The sequence below is a fragment of the Microcaecilia unicolor genome, chromosome 2 (genome assembly GCF_901765095.1).
Source record: "Microcaecilia unicolor chromosome 2, aMicUni1.1, whole genome shotgun sequence".
Lineage (NCBI taxonomy): Eukaryota > Metazoa > Chordata > Amphibia > Gymnophiona > Siphonopidae > Microcaecilia > Microcaecilia unicolor.
In genome coordinates, this window is record NC_044032.1 from 354,990,447 (window position 1) to 355,010,000 (window position 19,554).

A 19,554-nucleotide genomic window follows, 5' to 3' on the forward strand; every position below is an offset into this window, starting at 1 on the left:
ACTTTATGCTGGCCCCTCAGCACGTCTGATCAATAGGGTTGGGACTGAGACTTTTCCTATTAAAAGGGGTACACGTCAGGGTTGTCCCCTCTCCCCCCTCTTATTCCTATTGTTTCTTGAACCCTTTTTGCATACTAAAAGATGATGAGATTCATGGGAATGGTTAGTGTGTTAGATTATGTCGATAATATTCTGCTGGCCTTGACCTGTCCATAACCCTCTTTGCTTAGTATTGTTGATGAGTTTAGGTTTTATTTGGGATTTACCCTTAATTTACAGAAATCTATGGACCCTACCACTGTTCATAATTGTACAGGCGCAGTCCCTTTATCTTGGTCAGGTGACTACATAAAGTGTCTGGGAGTCATCCTTCTGCATGACCTTTCCTCCCTCTACAAGCGTAATGTTACTCCCCTGCTCAATTCAACCCTTGCTAAGCTACAGATGTGGCTGGCTTACCCTCTGTTTTTACTGGGCAAAATTGCATTGTATAATATAATGATAATTCCGTGTTGGTTATATATCTTCCACATTCTGCTAATTATGTTATAGACTGAAGATGCACAACAATTGTCAAGGGCTGTTACCTGTTTCTTGTGGAATAGCAAGAGAGCTGGACTTCCTTTCTCCTTGATATCTGTACCTCACGATAAGGGAGGCTTGGGTTTATTGGATATTAAGCTCTTCTCTGTGGCATGTCAAATGAGACATTTGAATGACTGGTTTTGGTCTACAGACTACTTTTCCTACACCTCAGCAAAAATGAGGTTTACTCCACCTTGGCACTTCAGCTATGTATTACACGCTGGACATATTAAATTGGAGGGGGCAGCCTTGAACTGTCCTTTATACAGACCTATATGCCAGGCTTGGAGATGGCTGTGTAAACGTATAGGAACAACTCCTGATGCTTTGCCTTTACTAGCCACTTCTCTTTAACTTGCAAGCGTTGGCTTGCCATGGACATGACATATATTTGGCAAGTGATCATGGAGGGTGGCAGATTGAAACCTTTGGCAACATTGTGTGATGACTTTCATTTACATCCTGGAGATGCCTTTGCATATCTGCAATTGCATCATTATGTTTCCTCAATACCTTTTGTTAATTTGGACAGCTCTAAATTGGAACAGCTTAATGAAGCTCTTGGTCTTGAAGCTCAGGTGCAAGTTCCACTTCGCTATCATAAGTCATTGCAAGAACAGATTTCTCATGTTGACGACTTGCCTATTACATAGTAACATAGTAGATGACTGCAAAAAAAGATCTGCACGGTCCATCCAGTCTGCCCAACAAGATAAACTCATATGTGCTACTTTTTGTGTATACCTTACCTTGATTTGTATCTGTCATTTTCAGGACACAGACCGTATAAGTCTACCAGTACTATCCTCACCTCCCAACCACCAGCCCCGCCTCCCACCACCGGCTCTGCCACCTGATCTCAGCTAAGCTTCTGAGGATCCATTCCCTCAGAACAGGATTCCTTTATGTTTACCCCACGCATGTTTGAATTCCGTTACCGTTTTCCTCTCCACCACCTCCTGTGGGAGAGCATTCAAAGCATCCACTACTCTCTCCGTGAAAAAATACTTCCTGACATTTTTCTTGAGTCTGCCCCCCTTCAATCTCATATCGTGCCCTCTAGTTCTACCGCCTTCCCATCTCCGGAAAAGGTTCGTTTGCGGATTAATACCTTTCAGATATTTGAACGTCTGTATCATATCACCCCTGTTTCTCCTTTCCTCCAGGGTATACATGTTCAGGTCAGCAAGTCTCTCCTCGTACGTCTTGTAATTCAAATCCCGTACCATTCTCGTAGCTTTTCTTTGCACCGCTTCAATTCTTTTTACATCCTTAGCAAGATATGGCCTCCAGAACTGAACACAGTACTCCAGGTGGGGCCTCACCAAAAATATGGCACCAAAAAATCCACACAGAAAACATTGCTACCTATGCATATTCTATAAGCGGCGCCTACATTTAGGAGCGGTATATAGAATTATTTGTAAATGGGAAGAGGAACTCCATATTTCCATGGAGGTAGACCAATTTAAGTGCAGTCTCTCGCTTTATAAGACAGCACCCTGCCATATCCTGCACGGGAAACCCAACATAACACTTTGATGAGAATGTATGTTTCACCTTACAGGGCATATAGAGCGACTCTGCACCCAGATGCTAATCATTTGAAATGCCATCAGTCAACAGCATTTTTAGGACATAGTTCTGGTATTGTCCACATGTGTACAGTTTTTGGATTACCCTTTGAGTGCATGTTTCTACATTGTGGAACATGTGATGGCTCCCCCGGCCTGGTAATTCAGGCCGAGTACCCTGTCCGGGTCTATGACAAGCATAAGAACTTATGCAACACGAGACACACTCTACTGTGCATGCACAAGTGCCTTCCCACCCACCACGTGAATGCGGTTACCTCGGTTACTTTTTTACCGTGGTGAGGAGTGGGTGTATTTTTTTTTCACCATCTCCACACTTGCTTGGTCCAAGAGCTTCTTTGTGCCACCGGCTTGTTTATTTTTCACCTTTTAATGGTCTTTCCATTCACAAAACATTGTTTTACCATTTCCTTTATTTTCTTAGTTTTTTTGCCAAATTGTTCTTAATTTTTCATCGTCACAAGGACGCTTTTGGGCCTTGGCCGGGTTCATTCCCTATTTTTTTTTTTTCAGGTGCCTCGTCCCTTTTTTCCAGCACCATCTCTTCTTTTAGTTTAGCCAACGAAGTTTTCCCATCAATGTCAACTAAAGTTCCCAGTAGCTTCATGCGCTATACCCGGTGCAATTGGATGATCATTGGAATAGACACGCATTCTTGGTGTCTCCAGTGTTTAGGTCATGACCATAGCCCTGCAAACTGCAGCCTTTGCCTTTGTATGAAGAAAAGGACCCAACTCATGAGAAACTTTTGGAACCAAGCCCAGTTCCTCGGTGTCAACATCAGCATTGAGGTCGGAGACATCTGCATTAACAAGCATGCACTGGCATTGGGAGCATTAGTAAGCATGGCTGCTGCTAGACCTGAAAACACTGGGAGCTGTTTTCGAGGCCTACTGCTGTGGCAGAGCCCCTGGGACTGTCCATCGTCTGACAAGACCCGAAGGTGATGTGAGAATTCGACGTCATCCTCATTGGCACTGAGGAGCCTTGGGTGGCAAGATTCAGGTCAAGGCCAAGAAGCATCATCAACGATATCCCTTGACGCATGGTGCCGGGAGTTGTGGGGCATTGAGGATTCTGCACCCAGGAATCGTCTGTGCTGGGAGGACTGCTCTCCTTCCATACATGAAAGTACCGATGCGCTCTTCTACCAGCAGCCACCAGCCAGCTCCTGTATCAACCCCGACAGTCCTACAACCTGTCTCTTTACCAGAGCCCCAGCTTTTCCCGATGTCGACCCTTGATGATTGCATTTGGGTCTTGCTGCCTGAGCTGCTTGATGGCCTTATGCAATGGTGTGCATCACACCGAGGGTACTTCCACCTACCCTGCCTCCCGTTGTGGCCACACATGGCCCTCAGCCTATGGTGCAGCCTCTGACACCATTACTGCGTGCGGCTCCAGTGTCAACTGCCAACTAAGCCGGGACCTCGACATGGAAGCTTCGCCAGAGTCAAGACTGGAACAAACTCCTCAATGCCATTCTCGAGGACATGTCTCCTCTGCATCAAGGCAGGCTTGGTCTCGGCCCTCCCATAGAAAGGTTTTATCTGACACCAATGAGGAGCACTCATGGGAGTCAGAGGAACATCCCAGATACTTTTCCTTAGACGAGTCCTATGGGATACCCTGTAAACCCTCCCCCCACCTGAAAGGAGAAAGACTCCCCTGGAGAGCCTTTCATTTCCATCTTTTGTAAAGGAAATGGCTGACGTCATTTAATTTCCTTTAGAAGTGGAGGATGAGCCCAGGGTGAAGATGCTTGAGGTCCTGGACTACACATCTCCTAGGGAGGCTGTGACTGTTCCTCTCCATGAGGTACTCCAAGAAGTCCTCGTTAGGAATTGGGAGTCCCCTCTGTCAGTCACATTACTGCCCAATAATAATTCCATGTACATTATCCATAGCACACCTGGATTTTATAAGCCTCAGTTGCTTCACTATTCCATGGTGGTGGAATCTGCTCTCAAAAGAGCCAGGAGTTCCAGGGACTATGCCCCAGGTAGAGAAGCTAGAACCCTGGATTCTTTTGGGAGAAAGATGTTCCAGGCCTCAATTCTTATCTCTTGAATACAATCCTACCAGTTCTTTGAGTGTCTACTTGCGAAACTTAGTACGTAAGTTGATGGATCTGGCTGAGACACTCCCTCCGGAGCAGGCCAAGTCACTTCACTGGTTGGCGAAGCAGCAGAAGGCGTGTCGAAAGTACTTGGCCAGGGGCACTTAACGATACTTTTGACATGGCATCCAGGATCTCTGCCCAAAGTATAGCAATGCACAGACTCTCATGGCTGTGTGTTTCTGACTTGGAACATTCTGTTCAGCAGCAGTTGGCAAATGCCCCATACCAGGGGTATAACCATTTTTGGAGAGAAGATTGAGGATGCCACAGACCAAATCAAGAAACATACAGATACCATCTCTTCTTTCTCCCACCAGGCATCTACCTCATAGGCGCCCCATATAAGAGGCTTGGGGAGGCTAAGCCTCCCCAGCCCAGCTGTGACCTTTGGGGCGGCCCCGCCTGCCTCCCTCTCCAAATGTAGCCCAAGACTCCCAACGATGAAATCTGCTGCCGCCGCTTCTATTGAGCAGCGCAGCGGCAGCCAGAAACGACACCTACGCTCATCCCCTGCCGCCGCTTCTCTCGGAGCCAGCATAACATAAGAAGAAAAAGAAGCGCGGGGCCGCAGCAGCGTTCAGACATGCGCTGTCGGCTCTGCCGGTCTCTGCCCCATGACATCAATTTCCCGTTCCGGGGACAGAGGACCGGCAGAGCCGACAGCGCATGTCTGAAGGCTGCTGCGGCCCTGCACTTCTTTTTCTTCTTCTGTCAGCGCTGCTGTAAGGCCCGGGCCGGAGGGAGAGAAGAGAACGTGTGGAAATGGTAGGAGGAGAGAGAAGGAGAGCCAGGGGACATGAACAAGAGCAGTGGAGCCAGAGAGCGATAGGGAAAGAAAGAGGGGACATGGAAAAGAGCAGGGGAGAGCCAGGGACATGGAAAAAAAGCAGGGGAGAGCAAGAAAGAGAGGGGGAGAGAAAGAGGGGCCATGGAAAGAGCAGGGGAGAGCCAGGGACATGGAAAAAAGCAGGGGAGAGCCAGGAAGAGATGGGGAGAGAAAGAGGGGCCATGGAAAAGAGCAGGGGAGAGCCAGAGACATGGAAAAAAGCAGGGGAGAGCCAGGAAGAGATGGGGAGTGAAAGAGGGGCCATGGAAAAGAGCAGGGGAGAGCCAGGGGACATGGAAAAAAGCAGGGGAGAGCCAGAAAGAGATGGGGAGAGAAAGAGGGGCCATGGAAAAGAGCAGGGGAGAGCCAGGGACATGGAAAAAAGCAGGGGAGAGCCAGGAAGAGATGGGGAGTGAAAGAGGGGCCATGGAAAAGAACAGGGGAAAGCCAGGGACTTGGAAAAGAGCAGGGGAGAGCCAGAGAGAGATGGGGAGAGAAAGAGGGGACATGGGCAGGAGAGAGAGAGAGAAGCTGCTGGGGAGAAACTGGGGGAGACCCTAGCTGTCAGACTGAGAAATGCTGGCTGGATGAAAGGAGGGAGAAAGAGTAAAAATGCTGGAAGGAGGGAAGAAACTGGTAGGGAGGGAAGAGGAAAGACACTGGAAGGATGGGGTGAGAGAGGACATGCTGAATGGAAAAGGGTCAAGAGAGAGAACTGTCTAGAAGGAAGGGGAGATAGAGGAAGACAATGGACGGAAGGATTGGGAGAGGATAATGGGTGGAAGGATGGAGAGAGAAAGAGGGATGACACTGGATGGAATGGTAGGAGAGAAAGAGGGAAGGTGCTGGACATGGATGGAGGGAAGGGAAGTATATGCACATGGATGGAGGGGAGTGAGGAGAAATGCTGGATATGGATGGAGGGGAAACTGTTGAATTTAAGAGCTGGATCGGGATACTGAAGGATAGGGACAGGGTTACAGATGGTAGACAGGACGCATAAGGACACAGGAGGATGGTGGACATGGTAAGAGAAAAAATATCAAATGGAAAGAAGACACTGCATAAAACAGAAGACAGTGGGACCAAAGCGAATAGAAAAACTGAATGATCAGACAACAAAGGTAGAAAAAAGTATTTTATTCAGAATTTATTAACTGGAATATGTCAGCTTTTGGAAATGTGTGCATCTGTGATGTTTTGCATGTAAATTTCAATTTTTCTAGTATTGCTGCATGCTGAGTCTGACTTCTTGAGGTAACTTTCCAGTTCAGTGTTTTGCCTTCATATCTGTTGTGTCATGTGTTTTTCATGTGTGATCAAGGTGCAGTATTCTGCTAGCGTGTAGTATTTTCAGCCCTTTTTGGGTTGTTGTTTTTTTTTTCTGTTTCACTAGGTTGTGCACTGGTGTTTTAGAGCCCGGTGTAATTACAGTGCTGCCTTTCCACGCATAAGGTTTATCTCATCCTGTCCTTGGAATTAGTACTGTTATGGTTTGGTAAGGCTATATGAGTGTGTTTTAGCACAAGTTTGTGTATAGTATTTTGCAGTGGAGAGATTGTGTATTGGGCTTACTGAGGTGGCACCAAATCATCAGAAAAGGTTTTAGAGCCTAAATCATGACACACTACCTCTTGAAGGATCTGCATATAGTCGTTCATAAAAGGAGCTCATTGTGAACACTTTCCACCCTAAAAGGGTGTTTTGTGGCTCTACATGAAAATTGTGATATTATGATCCCTTGTTTCATATTGTTGACGGTCTGCATTTTCCGTATGGGTGGTATATTGGTTTATTAGGGTCTGCCCAGTGTTATGGTACAGTAAGGTTTATGAGTGTGTTTTTGCACAAATTTGTGCATAGTGTTTTGCAGTTGAGCAATTGTGGCTAGTACATGCTTTGAGCAACACTTTATTCTTTGACATATGATACATATTTAATATCTAAATTTAATAAAAGGTATTAATTGTGACTTATTTTACTTATTTTTTTCTGTGTTGTCAGACAATTATGGATGTAAGCCCCGCCCCTAACCCCACCCCTTTAGCCTCCTCAAACAGTTGGGCCACCGACCGCCTATGATCTACCTCCTCAGCTAAGGCGGACTTTTGGCATTCCAAGAAGGAGTCCCTATTACTGTCAAAGGCGTAGATACAACCCCTTGGCTCGCCAGCCTGCTGAGGCTCAGCCCCAGTGTACTCATTCACATCAACAGCTTGTGCCTAAGGCCCCTACTGCTCCCAGGCAAAACAAGGGACGAGCTTTTGACTGGCTCCAGCAGAGCATAGCCACAGTAAAAGTGTCCATTCTGGATGTCTTGCCAGTCGGGGGAGGCTGAAATTATGTCAAGAAAAGTGGCCCTTTATCACCTCCAACGGTGGGTTCTTCAAATAGGTCCTGTCTCGGATATGCCTTCAGTTTATCGACATCCTCCAGATTGCCCACTAAGAGCTCACTCAGCTCTCAGCACAGGCAGGTACTCTCAGCCATTCTGAGGGCCCATTTGGTCGAGCCCGTTCCATCAGGGGAGGAAGGGCAGGGATTCTATTCCTGGTACTTGTAGCAAAAGAAAACAGGGTGTGTGTCCCATCCTAGACCTAAGGGCCCTGAACAAATTCCTAGTCCAAGAGAAGTCCAGGATGGTTTCCCTGGGCACCCTTCTCCCAGTGATTCAGGAAAATGATTGGCTTTGCTTTCTGGACTTAAAGGATGCATATACTAACATCCCGATTCTTTCATCACATGGGAAGTATCTTCGATTTTTGACTGGGAACACATCACTTTAAGTACCGCGTGTTGCCTTTTGGCCTCACTTCACCAAATGTCCAGCGATAGTTGCAGCATCACTACGCAGACTGGGCGTCCATGTGTTCCCGTATCTCAACGATTGGCTGATAAAGAGCACCTCTGATGATGGTGCTTAGGAGTCCATGCAGAGGACTATTTAGGTGCTCGAGCTACTGGGGTTCGTTTTAAACTACCTCAACTCCCATCTTCAGCCCTGTCCAGCGATTGGAGTTCATATGATCCCTGCTGAACACATAGAAGGCACGAACCTACCTTCTGGAGATGAGTGGACACTCTTGTTGCACTCCTCTTCCAGGCTTCGAGCCTCTCTGCAGGTCACAGCTCGGCAGATGTTGAGATTATTAGGCCACAGTGTAAGTTACACCCATGACCATCTTCACATGAGATCAGTCCAATGGCCCCTGGCTTCTCAGTGGTGTCAAGCCACGGGGAGCCTGGAAGATGTCATCCCAAGAGTCCCCAGTGCTTGTACACTCCCTTCATTGGTGGACCATTCGATCCAATTGGATTCCGGGACTTCCATTCCAAGCTCCTCAGCCACAAAAAATTCTGACGACGAATGCATCTCTCTGGGCTGGGGGGCTCATGTAGAACAGACCCCCTGGCTTCATACCCAGGGTGTTTGGGGACCACCCAGAAAACAAATCTTCAGATCAATCAGGAGGTAATGATGCCGGAGCCGCTTGATAAAAGTGATCATAATATGATCAGAATTTGATATCGGCTTTGGAGTAAGTACACACAGGAAATACAATACGTTAACATTTAACTTTCAAAAAGGAGACTATGAAAATGAAAAGAACAATGAAAAAAAACTTAGAGGGGAAAAATAACTTAGAGTGAGCAGCTGCGAAAGGTCAAAATTTATAGCAGACATGGATGCTGTTCAAAAATACCATCCTGGAAGCCCAGGCCAAATATATTCCGTGTATTAAAAAAGGAGGAAATAAGACCAAGCAACAGCCGGCATGGTAAAACGTGAGATGAAGGAAGCTATTAGAGCTAAATGAAATCCTTCAGAAAATGGAAGAAGGAACCGACCTGAAAACTAATAAGAAACAGCATAGGAATGTCAAGCCAATGCAAAGCGCTGATAAGGAAAGCAAAGAGGGACTTTGAACAAAAGATTGCGTTGGAGGCAAAAACACATAGTAAAACTTTTTTAGGTATATTAAAAGCAAGAAACCAGCAAAGAAATCGGTTGGACTGCTAAATGACCGAGGGGTAAAGGAAGCACTCAGGGAGAACAAAACCATAGCGAAGAGATTGAATTCTTTGCTTTGGTCTTCACCAAGGAAGATTTGGAGAGATGCCGGTGCCAGAAATGGTATTCAAAGCTGATGAGTTGGAGAAACTGAATAAAATCTCTATAAAGCTGGAGGATGTAATGGCACAATTTAACAAATTGAAGAGTAGCTAATCTCCTGGACCGGATGGTATTCATCCCAGAGTACTGATAGAATTGATAAATGAACTTGTGGAAACGTTTGTTAGTAATATGTAATTTATCTTTAAAATCAAGCATGGTACCAGAGGATTGGAGGGTTGGCCAATGCAATGCCGATTTTTTTTTTTAGAAAGGTTCCACCAGGCGATCCGGAAAAATTACAGACCAGTGAGCCTGACGTATTCAAAAGCATGGATTTAGTGAAGGGAAATTTTGCGTCACCACTCTATTACATTTCTTTGAAGGAGTGAATAAACATGTGGATAAAGGTGAACCGGTCGATATTGTGTATCTGGATTTTCAAAAGGCATTTGACAAGTACCTCATGAAATACTGTATAGGACATTGGATAGGAGGTTAGTGTCCTATTGTTGATTAAAAACTGGTTAAAAGATAGAAACAGAGTAGGGTTAAATGGTCAGTATCTCTCAATGGAGAAGGGTAGATAATGGGGTTCCCCAGGAGTCTGTGCTGGGACCGCTGCTTTTTAATATATTTATAAATGATCTAGAGATGGGAGCAACTAGTGAGGTAATTAAATTTGCTGACAACACAAAGTTATTCAAAGTTGTTAAATCGCAAGAGGATTGTTAAAAATTACAAGAGGACTGTATAAGACTGGGAGACTGGGCATCTAAATGGCAGATGACGTTTATGCGAGCAAGTACAAAGTGATGCATGTTGGAAGAGGAACCCGAATTCTAGTTACGTAATGCAGGGTTCTACATTGAGTCATCGACCATAAGGGGATTTAGGCATCATTGTTGATGTTATGTTGAAAACCCTCTGTTCTGTGTGCGACGGCGGCAGCTAAGAAAGCAAATAAAATGTTAGGTATTATTAGAAAAGGAAATGGCAAACAAAAATGAGGACATTATAATGCCTTTGTATTTCTGCATGGTGCAACCGCACCTCGAATATTGTGTGCAGTTCTGGTCACCGCATCTCAAAAAAGGTATAGTGGCATTAGAAAAGGTACACAGAACGGCAACTAAAATGATAAAGGGGGATGGGACGACTTTCCTATGAGGAAAGGCTAAGCCGGCTAGGGCTGTTCAGCTTGGAGAAAAGACAGCTGAGGGGAGATATGATAGAGGTCCATAAAATAATGACTGGAGTGGAACAGGTTGATGTGTATTTTCTTGTTTACTCTGTTCCAAAAATACTAGTCTGGGAGCACATAGTGAATCTACAAAGTAGTAAATTTAAAAACGAATCAGGGAAAATATTCTTCACCTCAACATGTAATTAAACTCTGGCATTTGTTGCTAGGAATATAGTAAAAGCGTTAGCTGAACGGGGTTTAAAAAAGGTTTGGATGGCTTCCTAAAGGAAAAGTCCATAGCCATTATTAAAGTGGAGCTTTGAGAAAATCCACTGCTTATTTCTAGAATACTGTCCAACAATTTACGGCCTCACTCAGTCCTCTGAATTCAGACAATATCACAAAACCACCTAACAGAGTTGTGTAGCAACGGGTTAGCTACGTAGATAGACTGTATAGCTATACTGTTCTGTGAGGTAGAGTCTCATATAGCTGACACGGCTGTTCTCATTTCACCCTAAGGTGCAATCACTTTCTCGTGACTCATTATTAATCATAGACTCAACCCCCACCTCCGAATAAATTTGATATTTAGATAATGCATAAATCTGCTTATAACATCTTAACCATAACATTCTTATGACTGTGCACACGAAACTTATCTTATGCAGATTGGTTATGGTAAGATGTTATAAGCAGATTTATGCTTATCTAAATATCAATTTATTCGGAGGTGGGGGGTGAGTCTATGATTAATAAATGAGCACGAGAAAGTGATTTCACTTAGGGTGAAATGGGATCTTGCCAGGTACTTATGATCTGGATTGGGCCACTGTTAGAAACAAGATGCTAGGCTTGATGGACCTTCGATCTGTCCCAGTGTGGCAGTACTTATGTACTGAGGGTTTGGTGTTTGCTGAAGAGGATGTAAGAGATCTGTCTGTGCCAGAATGGATTTCAAGAGTGATGATACGGGGGAACTAAAATAAATCTCAGTGATCCTGATAGATGTAGTGAGCCAATTTAACAAGTTTAAAGAATAGTAAATCAACCTGGACTGATATATATCACTCCGGGTGCTGAAAGAACTCAAACATAAAATTACTGATCTGTTATTGGTGATCTGTAACCTGTCATTAAAATTGTCTGTGGTATCTGAAGATTGAAGAGTGGCTGATAGAACATCAATTTTTAAAAAGGGTTCCAGGGGTGATCTGAGAAATTAGACTGGTAAGCCTGATGTCAGTGCTAGGCAAAATGACAAAAACTATTATAAAAAATACAATTACTGAAAACACAGACAAATATGATTTAATGGAACAGAGTCAACATGGATTCAGCCAAGAGAAATCTTGCTTCACTAATTTCCTTCAATTTCTTTGAAGTAGTGAAAAGTCCATAATCTGCTATTAAGATAGACACAGAGAAAGCCACTGCTTATCCTTAGTATCAGTAACATGGAACCTTGCTACTCTTTGGGATTCTGCTAGGTACTTGTGACCTGGATTGGCCGCAGGGCTAGATGGACCATTGGTTCTGACCCACTATGGTTATTCTGGTGTTTCTAATAAGAGCAATTCTATAAGGAGTACCTAAATCTTATAAGGGCAATTCAGAGAGGTATACCTAAATTTAGGTGCCATTTATGCACAACAATTTTTGGAATAGGAGCACTTCTGTGCATAAATGACATCACTAATTGGCATTTGCGTTTTAATTGTTAGGTGCTATTCTATAAAATATGCATCAAAAGTGCTTAGCGTGTAAGTGCAAGGGGGTGAAAACACAGTCAGTGTATGGGTGGGTCATGGGCATGTCTCCAAGATATGCATGTTACTTATAGAATACTTAAAGTTACATGCACTTCTGGGCACACTTAGACACTGTTATGACTGCCATTGACTTGGCATAACTGTAGGTAGGTACCTTTAGGCATAGAAATACCAACTTATGTAGGTATTCTATAATGGAATCTTGGCGTTCAGCTTATGACTTTGGTGCACCTAAATCTTGGTATCAGTTTGTAGAATTGTTACCTATATGTTGAGGAGTGGCCTAGTGGTTAGAGCACTGGTCTTGCAATCCAGAGGTGGCCGGTTCAAATCCCACTGCTGCTCCTTGTGATCTTGGGCAAGTCACTTAACCCTCCAATGCCTCAGGTTCAAACCAAGATTGTGAGCCCTCCTGGGACAGAGAAATATCCAGTGTACCTGAATGTAACTCACCTTGAGCTACTACTGGAAAAGGTGTGAACAAAATGGAAATAAAATAAAATGTATATTCAGTGCTTCCATCTATCCTATAGCGACACCTAATCCGTGTATTTTTTAAAATGCCATAGCCAAGGTTTAAAACTTATGATAACTGCTCATATTGATAAATTTCTATGCATATTCTAAGAAATACAAGACGTTAGAATGTTCAGCCCACTGCATGAATCTGTTAGTCTTGTCATTTTCCTCTAATAACAAATGTGTAGTTTTTCGAGCAATAGGCTGCTTAGCTGGCATCCGTCGAGAATTTGTGTCTAAAAATTGTATCTGCATATCTTTGCTCCTACAGCAGTGCTTATGAACAAATGTCAGCTAATATTAAGATCAGCCTTTTTATCTTTCTTTTCTAGCAAAATTTTTTAAGGGCGCTATTAACCAGTTAAGGTGCATTAATACATACTAACACATTAATTTGATTTAAGCAAGTAGCTAGTAAATAGGCCCCATTGATTCAAGTATCTAGCAGGAGGAAGCATTTTCTGTAAAATGAAAAGCCCAAGGGCAAGGGGTCTTCATTTGATTCTTGATGGAGAGAAACTCATGAGGAATTTGAGAAAATACTTTTTCACTGGGAGGGTGGTGAACACCTGGCCACCTTTAAATCTAGACTGAAAGCCCACCTCTTTAACATTGCTTTTGACTCGTAACCACTTGTAACCACTCGCCTCCACCTACCCTCCTCTCCTCCTTCCTGTACACATTAATTGATTTGATTTGCTTACTTTATTTTTTTTTCTATTAGATTGTAAGCTCTTTGAGCAGGGACTGTCTTTTTTCTATGTTTGTGCAGCGCTGCGTACGCCTTGTAGCGCTATAGAAATGCTAAATAGTAGTAGTAGTAGACTTCCAGCATAGGTGATGGGAGCCAAAATAGTTGCAGAGTTCAAGTATGTGTAGGGTAGACACAAAGTACTGTAGTGTTGGAGTCGGAGAAGACCCTAAATCAAGTAAGACCTGCTACAACACAGCTGGTAGGTTCAGATACCAGACTAAATGGATCAAATGTTCTTTTTCTCTGTTTCTATGCAAGTGACACTGGAAAATTCTATTACTGTAACCAACAAGATTTGTAAAATTTTGGAATTCAGACTTAAGCAGTTGTATATTTTCTTTTATTTTCTTTTTTTTTCCCATTTAGATGCAGAATTCTATCCGGGAGCATAGGGATGGTGGCAATGCTGGGGGTGTCTTCAACAGGTATAATGTCATCAGGGTAAGTGTGAAAGAAATGGACAGAACAATCATATCAATACTACTACTTTCTGAAGATCGAGCATGTAATCAAATCATCTTGGATGCAGCTGGTTGTTAATTTTAATGTCCTAGGTGGCTATGTGTGTCCCTGTCTGCTAAAGAGTCATTTGTATATTTAAATTGAAAGGGTTCAATTTGTGAATGAAGCAAGAAAGGACACGATGGAGTATTCAAAAATCAACTCTATGCCCTTGCATGAAACTATAACAACCATGTATCCAGCATCATTCATAACATGGATCTGTCAAGGGAAGAAATCAAATAGGAGTGGAGGAGGAGTCTAATAGAGCAGCAGGCTAAGAAACAGGAAAACCAGGATTCAAATCCCACTGACAACTTATTTAACCCTACATTGCCTCAGGTACAAAATGAGATTGTAAGTCCTCTCGGTACAGGGAAGAGTAGCATGGGTTGCCTACTGGAGCAGAGGTTAAATTTAAGCTGTTAAGCTTGGCATTTAAGACACTGAGGATTGGGTCCTTCCTGATAGGCTGGCATGGTACAAACGTGTGAGGAGAGGAGTTAGTGGTAGTGGTTTCACCACTTTATATTTCTCTTGTGTGCAAGGATTAGAACACACGCTTTTTCAATAGCAGCCCAATTATGGGATCAGCTCCCTCGGGAGCTGCACGGACAGCTTAACTGTATTATGTTTAGAAAAGGGGAAAGTCTTGGCTCTTAAGTGCCTGCTAGATTTCAGGAACAGTGTTACACAGGGCTGAGTTTTGATTCTGATTTTGTTTGTTAATTGTAAGTTGTTAGTGTAATTGTCATTGTTTGTGTATATAAAAGGATGTCCACCACCTTGATGTGAATTTTCACCACCGCCACAGAGAATAAAACAGTCAAACAGAGCCTACTGTGACCCATCTGTTCCTCTAAGACCTGTGACACAGAAGCACTCACCCTCCCAACCTTTGCCCCTGTCTGATACTGTTGCTGCATTGCATCATTATGATGCTGAAAAAAGAAATACTGAGGTGGAACCAGAGGCAATGAAGGTAGCACAACCTAAGAAACATCCCCCAAACAATGACAGATTGGTGAAAAGCAGAAAATTCTTACTGCTAGGAGACTTCATTATCAGAGGCATTAACTTAGGAGCACAGTTCAAGGGTTCCAACCAAGTGAAATGCCTTCCAGGATCCTCAGCTACCAGAAGTACCGACCAAATACTGAATGTGATCCAAGAAGAGAGCGAGGCTTCAAATACTGATGTTGTAATTCACCTTGAAACAAATGACCCGGCCAATTATAGCAAGTTTACAGCACAGAGAGCATTCCAGAAGCTTGGGGAGGGACTGAAATCTTTGGTTCGGACTGCAGCTTTTTCTGAAGTAATTCCGACATGGGGGAAGGGAGAGGAAAGAGTATGCAAAACAGTGAATTCAATAAGTGGCTTGAGTCTTGGTGTAAAGATTTTAGATACATAGGAGCATGGGGTAATATATGGAAAAATAACAGGCTGTACTGTGATGATGGGCTACATCTTTCTGTGATGAGAAAAAGGATCCTTGGGGACAAATTCAGAGAATATGTTTCTAGATATTTAAACTAGAGGATGGGGGTGACAAAAGGAAACAAGGGAATTCAGAAAGTCACCCCCAGAATAAACATGGTGGCAGAGAGAAAAGTCATCTAAATATAGACAACCACCTAATCTCACTTAGCACATGGAAAGCAATGAGCACAAATGCTCATAGTCGAAGTAAAAAGGTTCAAGACTTGCAAGCCCTGATGTTTGAAGAAAACTTGGATATTGTTGCTATTACAGAGACACATGGTTGATTCCCATGAATGGGATGTGACCATACAGGGCTATAATCTTTTTAGGAAGGATGGGAGGGGGCGAAGAGGTGGAGGAGTATTCAAAAGATAGGTATGAAAGGGGAGGTGCTACTTTTGGGAGATTTCAACTTGCCTGATGTGGATTGGAACATCCCGTCGACAGAATCGGAAAGAAGTAGGGAGATTGTGGATGTATTTCAAAGTGCCTTGCTCAGACAAATGGTGACAGAACCCACGAGGGGAAGGGTCAACACTGGATCTAGTGCTCAGGAATGGAGAAAGTGTTTCCAAAATCCGGGTGGGTGCCCACCTATGTAATAGTGATCACCACACGATATGGTTTGATATAAGGGCAAACGCACAAAACTCAAAAGTACTGGATTTCAGATGTACTGATTTGATAAAATGGGAGAATACCTGAAGAAGGAGCTGTTGACATAGGAAGGCGCAGGAGAAGTGGAAAATCAGTGGTCCAAGCTAAAGGCTTCTATAAATATAGCAACTGATCTTTATGCAAGGAAAGTAAACAAAAACAAGAGAAACAGGAAGCCTATATGGTTCTCCAAAGAAGTATATGATAAAATAAGAGCAAAAGAGGCTTTGTAGAAGAAATACAAAAGAACGCAATGAGAGGATCACGGAAAAGATCAGATTAAACTGAAAAAGCAAAGCGAGAAATAGGCTAGCAAAAGTGCATGCGGAAGAAAAAATGGCTAAAGATGTAAAGAGAGGTGATGACCTTTTCAGATATATTGGAGAAAGGGGAAAAGATAGGAATGGAATTACAAGACTGAAAGATAATGAGAATGGTTATGTGGAGAGTGAGGAGGATAAATCAAACGTGCTAAACAATTACTTCTCTTCAGTGGAGGAAACTCCTGGTGAAGGACCACAGTCGGCTGCCAAGGGAATATCTGGGAATGGAGTGGATATTTCACCATTTACGGAAGAAAGCATTTATAAACAGCTGGAGAATCTGAAGGTGGACAAAGCTATGGGGCCAGATGGGATACATCCCAGGATACTGAGGGAGCTCAGAGAAGTCCTGGTGGGACCTCTTAATGATTGAATAGATCTTTAGAGACTGGAGAGCTTCCACGGAATTGGGAATGAGTGGATGTGGTCCCTCTTCACAAAAGTGGAGACAGGGAAGAAGTGGGAAATTACAGACCGGTAAGTCTCTCATTAGTGGTAGGAAAAATAATGGAGTCGCTGCTGAAAGAAAGAATAGTTAACTTTCTTGTAGCCAACGGGTTACAGGATCCGATGCAACATGGCTTTACCAAAGGAAAATCTTACCAAACGAATCTTATTGACTGTTTGACTGGGTTACCAAAGAACTGGATAAAGGACACGTTCTAGATGTAATCTACTTGGATTTCAGCAAAGCCTTTGATACGGTCCCTCACAGAAGACTCATAAATAAGCTAAGCAGGCTGAATTTAGGATGAAAAGTGGTGAAGTGGCTAGGAAACTGGTTGACCAACAAGTGACAGAAGGTTGTGGTGGTAAATGGAATCCACTCGGAGGAAAGGAAGGTGAGTAGTGGAGTTCCTCAGGGCTCGGTGCTGGGTTTCCTAAAGACTGAAAATCTCCTTTCTTACTGCCTATTTCAACTATTGTACTTTCTTCAAAAAGAAACCCCCAAACCATAAGATCCTATTGTAATAGCATTTTGGTGCTTTAGAGGTACAGAGATAGCCATTATTGACTGATTGCTAGTTATAGAAGTACTAGTGAGAGGGTAAAGTTGAAATTGTAGACCTACTCTAAAACTTTCTTTTGTGTATCTAATAACTTTCACTACTGCCTGCAGCTGAAATTTCTAGTTATAATAAATGTGAAAGAAGCTACATTTACTGTTTTCGCCATCCTCTTCCATCATTACAGATTCAGAAAGTAGTTAACAAGAAGCTGAGGGAGAGATTCTGTCATCGGCAGAAAGAGGTCTCAGAGGAGAATCACAACCATCATAATGAACGCATGCTGTTTCATGGTAAGCAAATGGTTTGTCTTATAGAGCTAGCTGCATATAGCACAAAAAGTGAAACATTTACTTTGTCATTAGAAAGCACAGCTTTGTATCTTCTAGATTTTCAAGCCCACACAAGCTCTGAAGTATGCTTTATTTTTCCTCAGTGATTTGAAGAAACACTCAAAACTATTATAACATACTTTTCCTTAAAATATGCCTTAATGTTTTTTTAACCAATGAATACAGTATGAACCACTGCATGAGTATAGTTTGTTTATACAGTAACCTGAAGTAAACTGAGTTTTTCATTTCTAGTATGTTGTAGTAAGTGCATCTCTATCCATGCTGGATTGTAGAGCTCTGGCCAGCAGGATTAGGGATTCTTTGTGTATGGTGTACAGCACTGCGTATGCCTTGTAGCGCTATAGAAATGATAAATAGTAGTAATAGTAGTACTGCTTTGTTTTATTTAAATGACATTTGGCTTTTGGTGTTTGATCTTTCTTCTCTTACAGGTCAACAGTTTAATAAAATGAGTCCCCATTTGCTTTTGCCTCTGTCAATTTATAGGTCAAAGAATTTAGTTGTTCATTTTCTCACTGTAGGATCTCCGTTCATTAATGCTATCATTCACAAGGGGTTTGATGAGAGACATGCATACATCGGAGGGATGTTTGGAGCAGGCATTTATTTTGCTGAAAACTCTTCTAAAAGTAATCAATATGTATATGGTATTGGCGGAGGTACTGGCTGCCCAACGCACAAAGATAGGTCATGTTACATTTGTCACAGGTAAGCTTCTTAGTACTAGTTCTTGTGAGTATTTAATTATTACAGCTCAGAATGCATTGGGTAAAAGGCTAATGACTTTTTAGCAAGTTTATTTTGTGATGTCCTAACTTATGCATAAAAGCAAAAAGATATATGATTTAAATAGTACATTTCAGCATTTAGAATTATGAATGGGTGTAAATAAATAGGAGTTTGCATCTATGGTCAAGATATGAAATAAATTGCCCAAAGAAAGTTGAGGTGATTTCAGACTGTATCAGTCCTTCTGTGCTGACAAAGCAAGGCATAAAGCTGTAACCTTTATAACAAGTTTTGCCTAGTTGTGAATCAGAAAGTTCCTTGTTAACTTACACTTTCACTAGTCTGTACCCAACCCTCTTTCACAAACAGGCAACTAGCCCCAATATTAAAAACTACTCTACCTTCATATACAACCACATCAATAAACCCAACCATGTTCTTCATGATCATGTAACTGAAACACTCAACCCTTTCTTACTGACTTAGAACTATTCACCAAATGTAATTACTTTATTATCACTGTAAGCCACATTGAAACAATGTTAATTGGAAAATGTGGGATATAAATGCCTAAATAAATGGCAAGAAGTCACCTATTTCTAGCCTATTCTAGAAAGACACGTAGGCGCTTCTGTGCCTTTACAAAATATTAGGGGTAAATCCACTGGAATGAAGCTGCAGACATTTTTGCCATTTGGGGGAAGGAGGTGTAAATGTTAGCATTTAAAATACCATGCAGGTGAGCATTTTATAAAGTACATGGCATAAATTGTGACTCCGCCCATTCTCTACCCAAACTGTACCCCAAAACATACCTACACGCAAATCATGTAAAAGTATGGTGCTACCTTGTGACTGTATATATGTTATTTATGTATTGAAACTTTTTAATGGACTTTATGAAAAGATTCACCCAAGGCAATTTTATGAAAGCCCTTTATAAAAAATATATATATATATCTAAAAATACCTCCATAATGTTAAGGTCTGAATTTATAACGTTACTGAAAAATGCTTTTAGCT

The 19,554-nt window shown here is 42.6% G+C and overlaps 1 protein-coding gene across 1 annotated transcript in view; it reads left to right on the forward strand.

Moving 5' to 3' along the window:
- Positions 1 to 19,554, forward strand: part of TNKS (tankyrase) — a 505,381-nt gene that overhangs the window by 461,241 nt on the left and 24,586 nt on the right. The window contains exons 23-25 of the mRNA XM_030194488.1: positions 13,840 to 13,914; positions 17,634 to 17,739; positions 18,324 to 18,510. Of these exons, the coding sequence (XP_030050348.1) occupies positions 13,840 to 13,914; positions 17,634 to 17,739; positions 18,324 to 18,510 (368 nt within the window). The remainder of the gene's footprint in view (positions 1 to 13,839; positions 13,915 to 17,633; positions 17,740 to 18,323; positions 18,511 to 19,554) is intronic.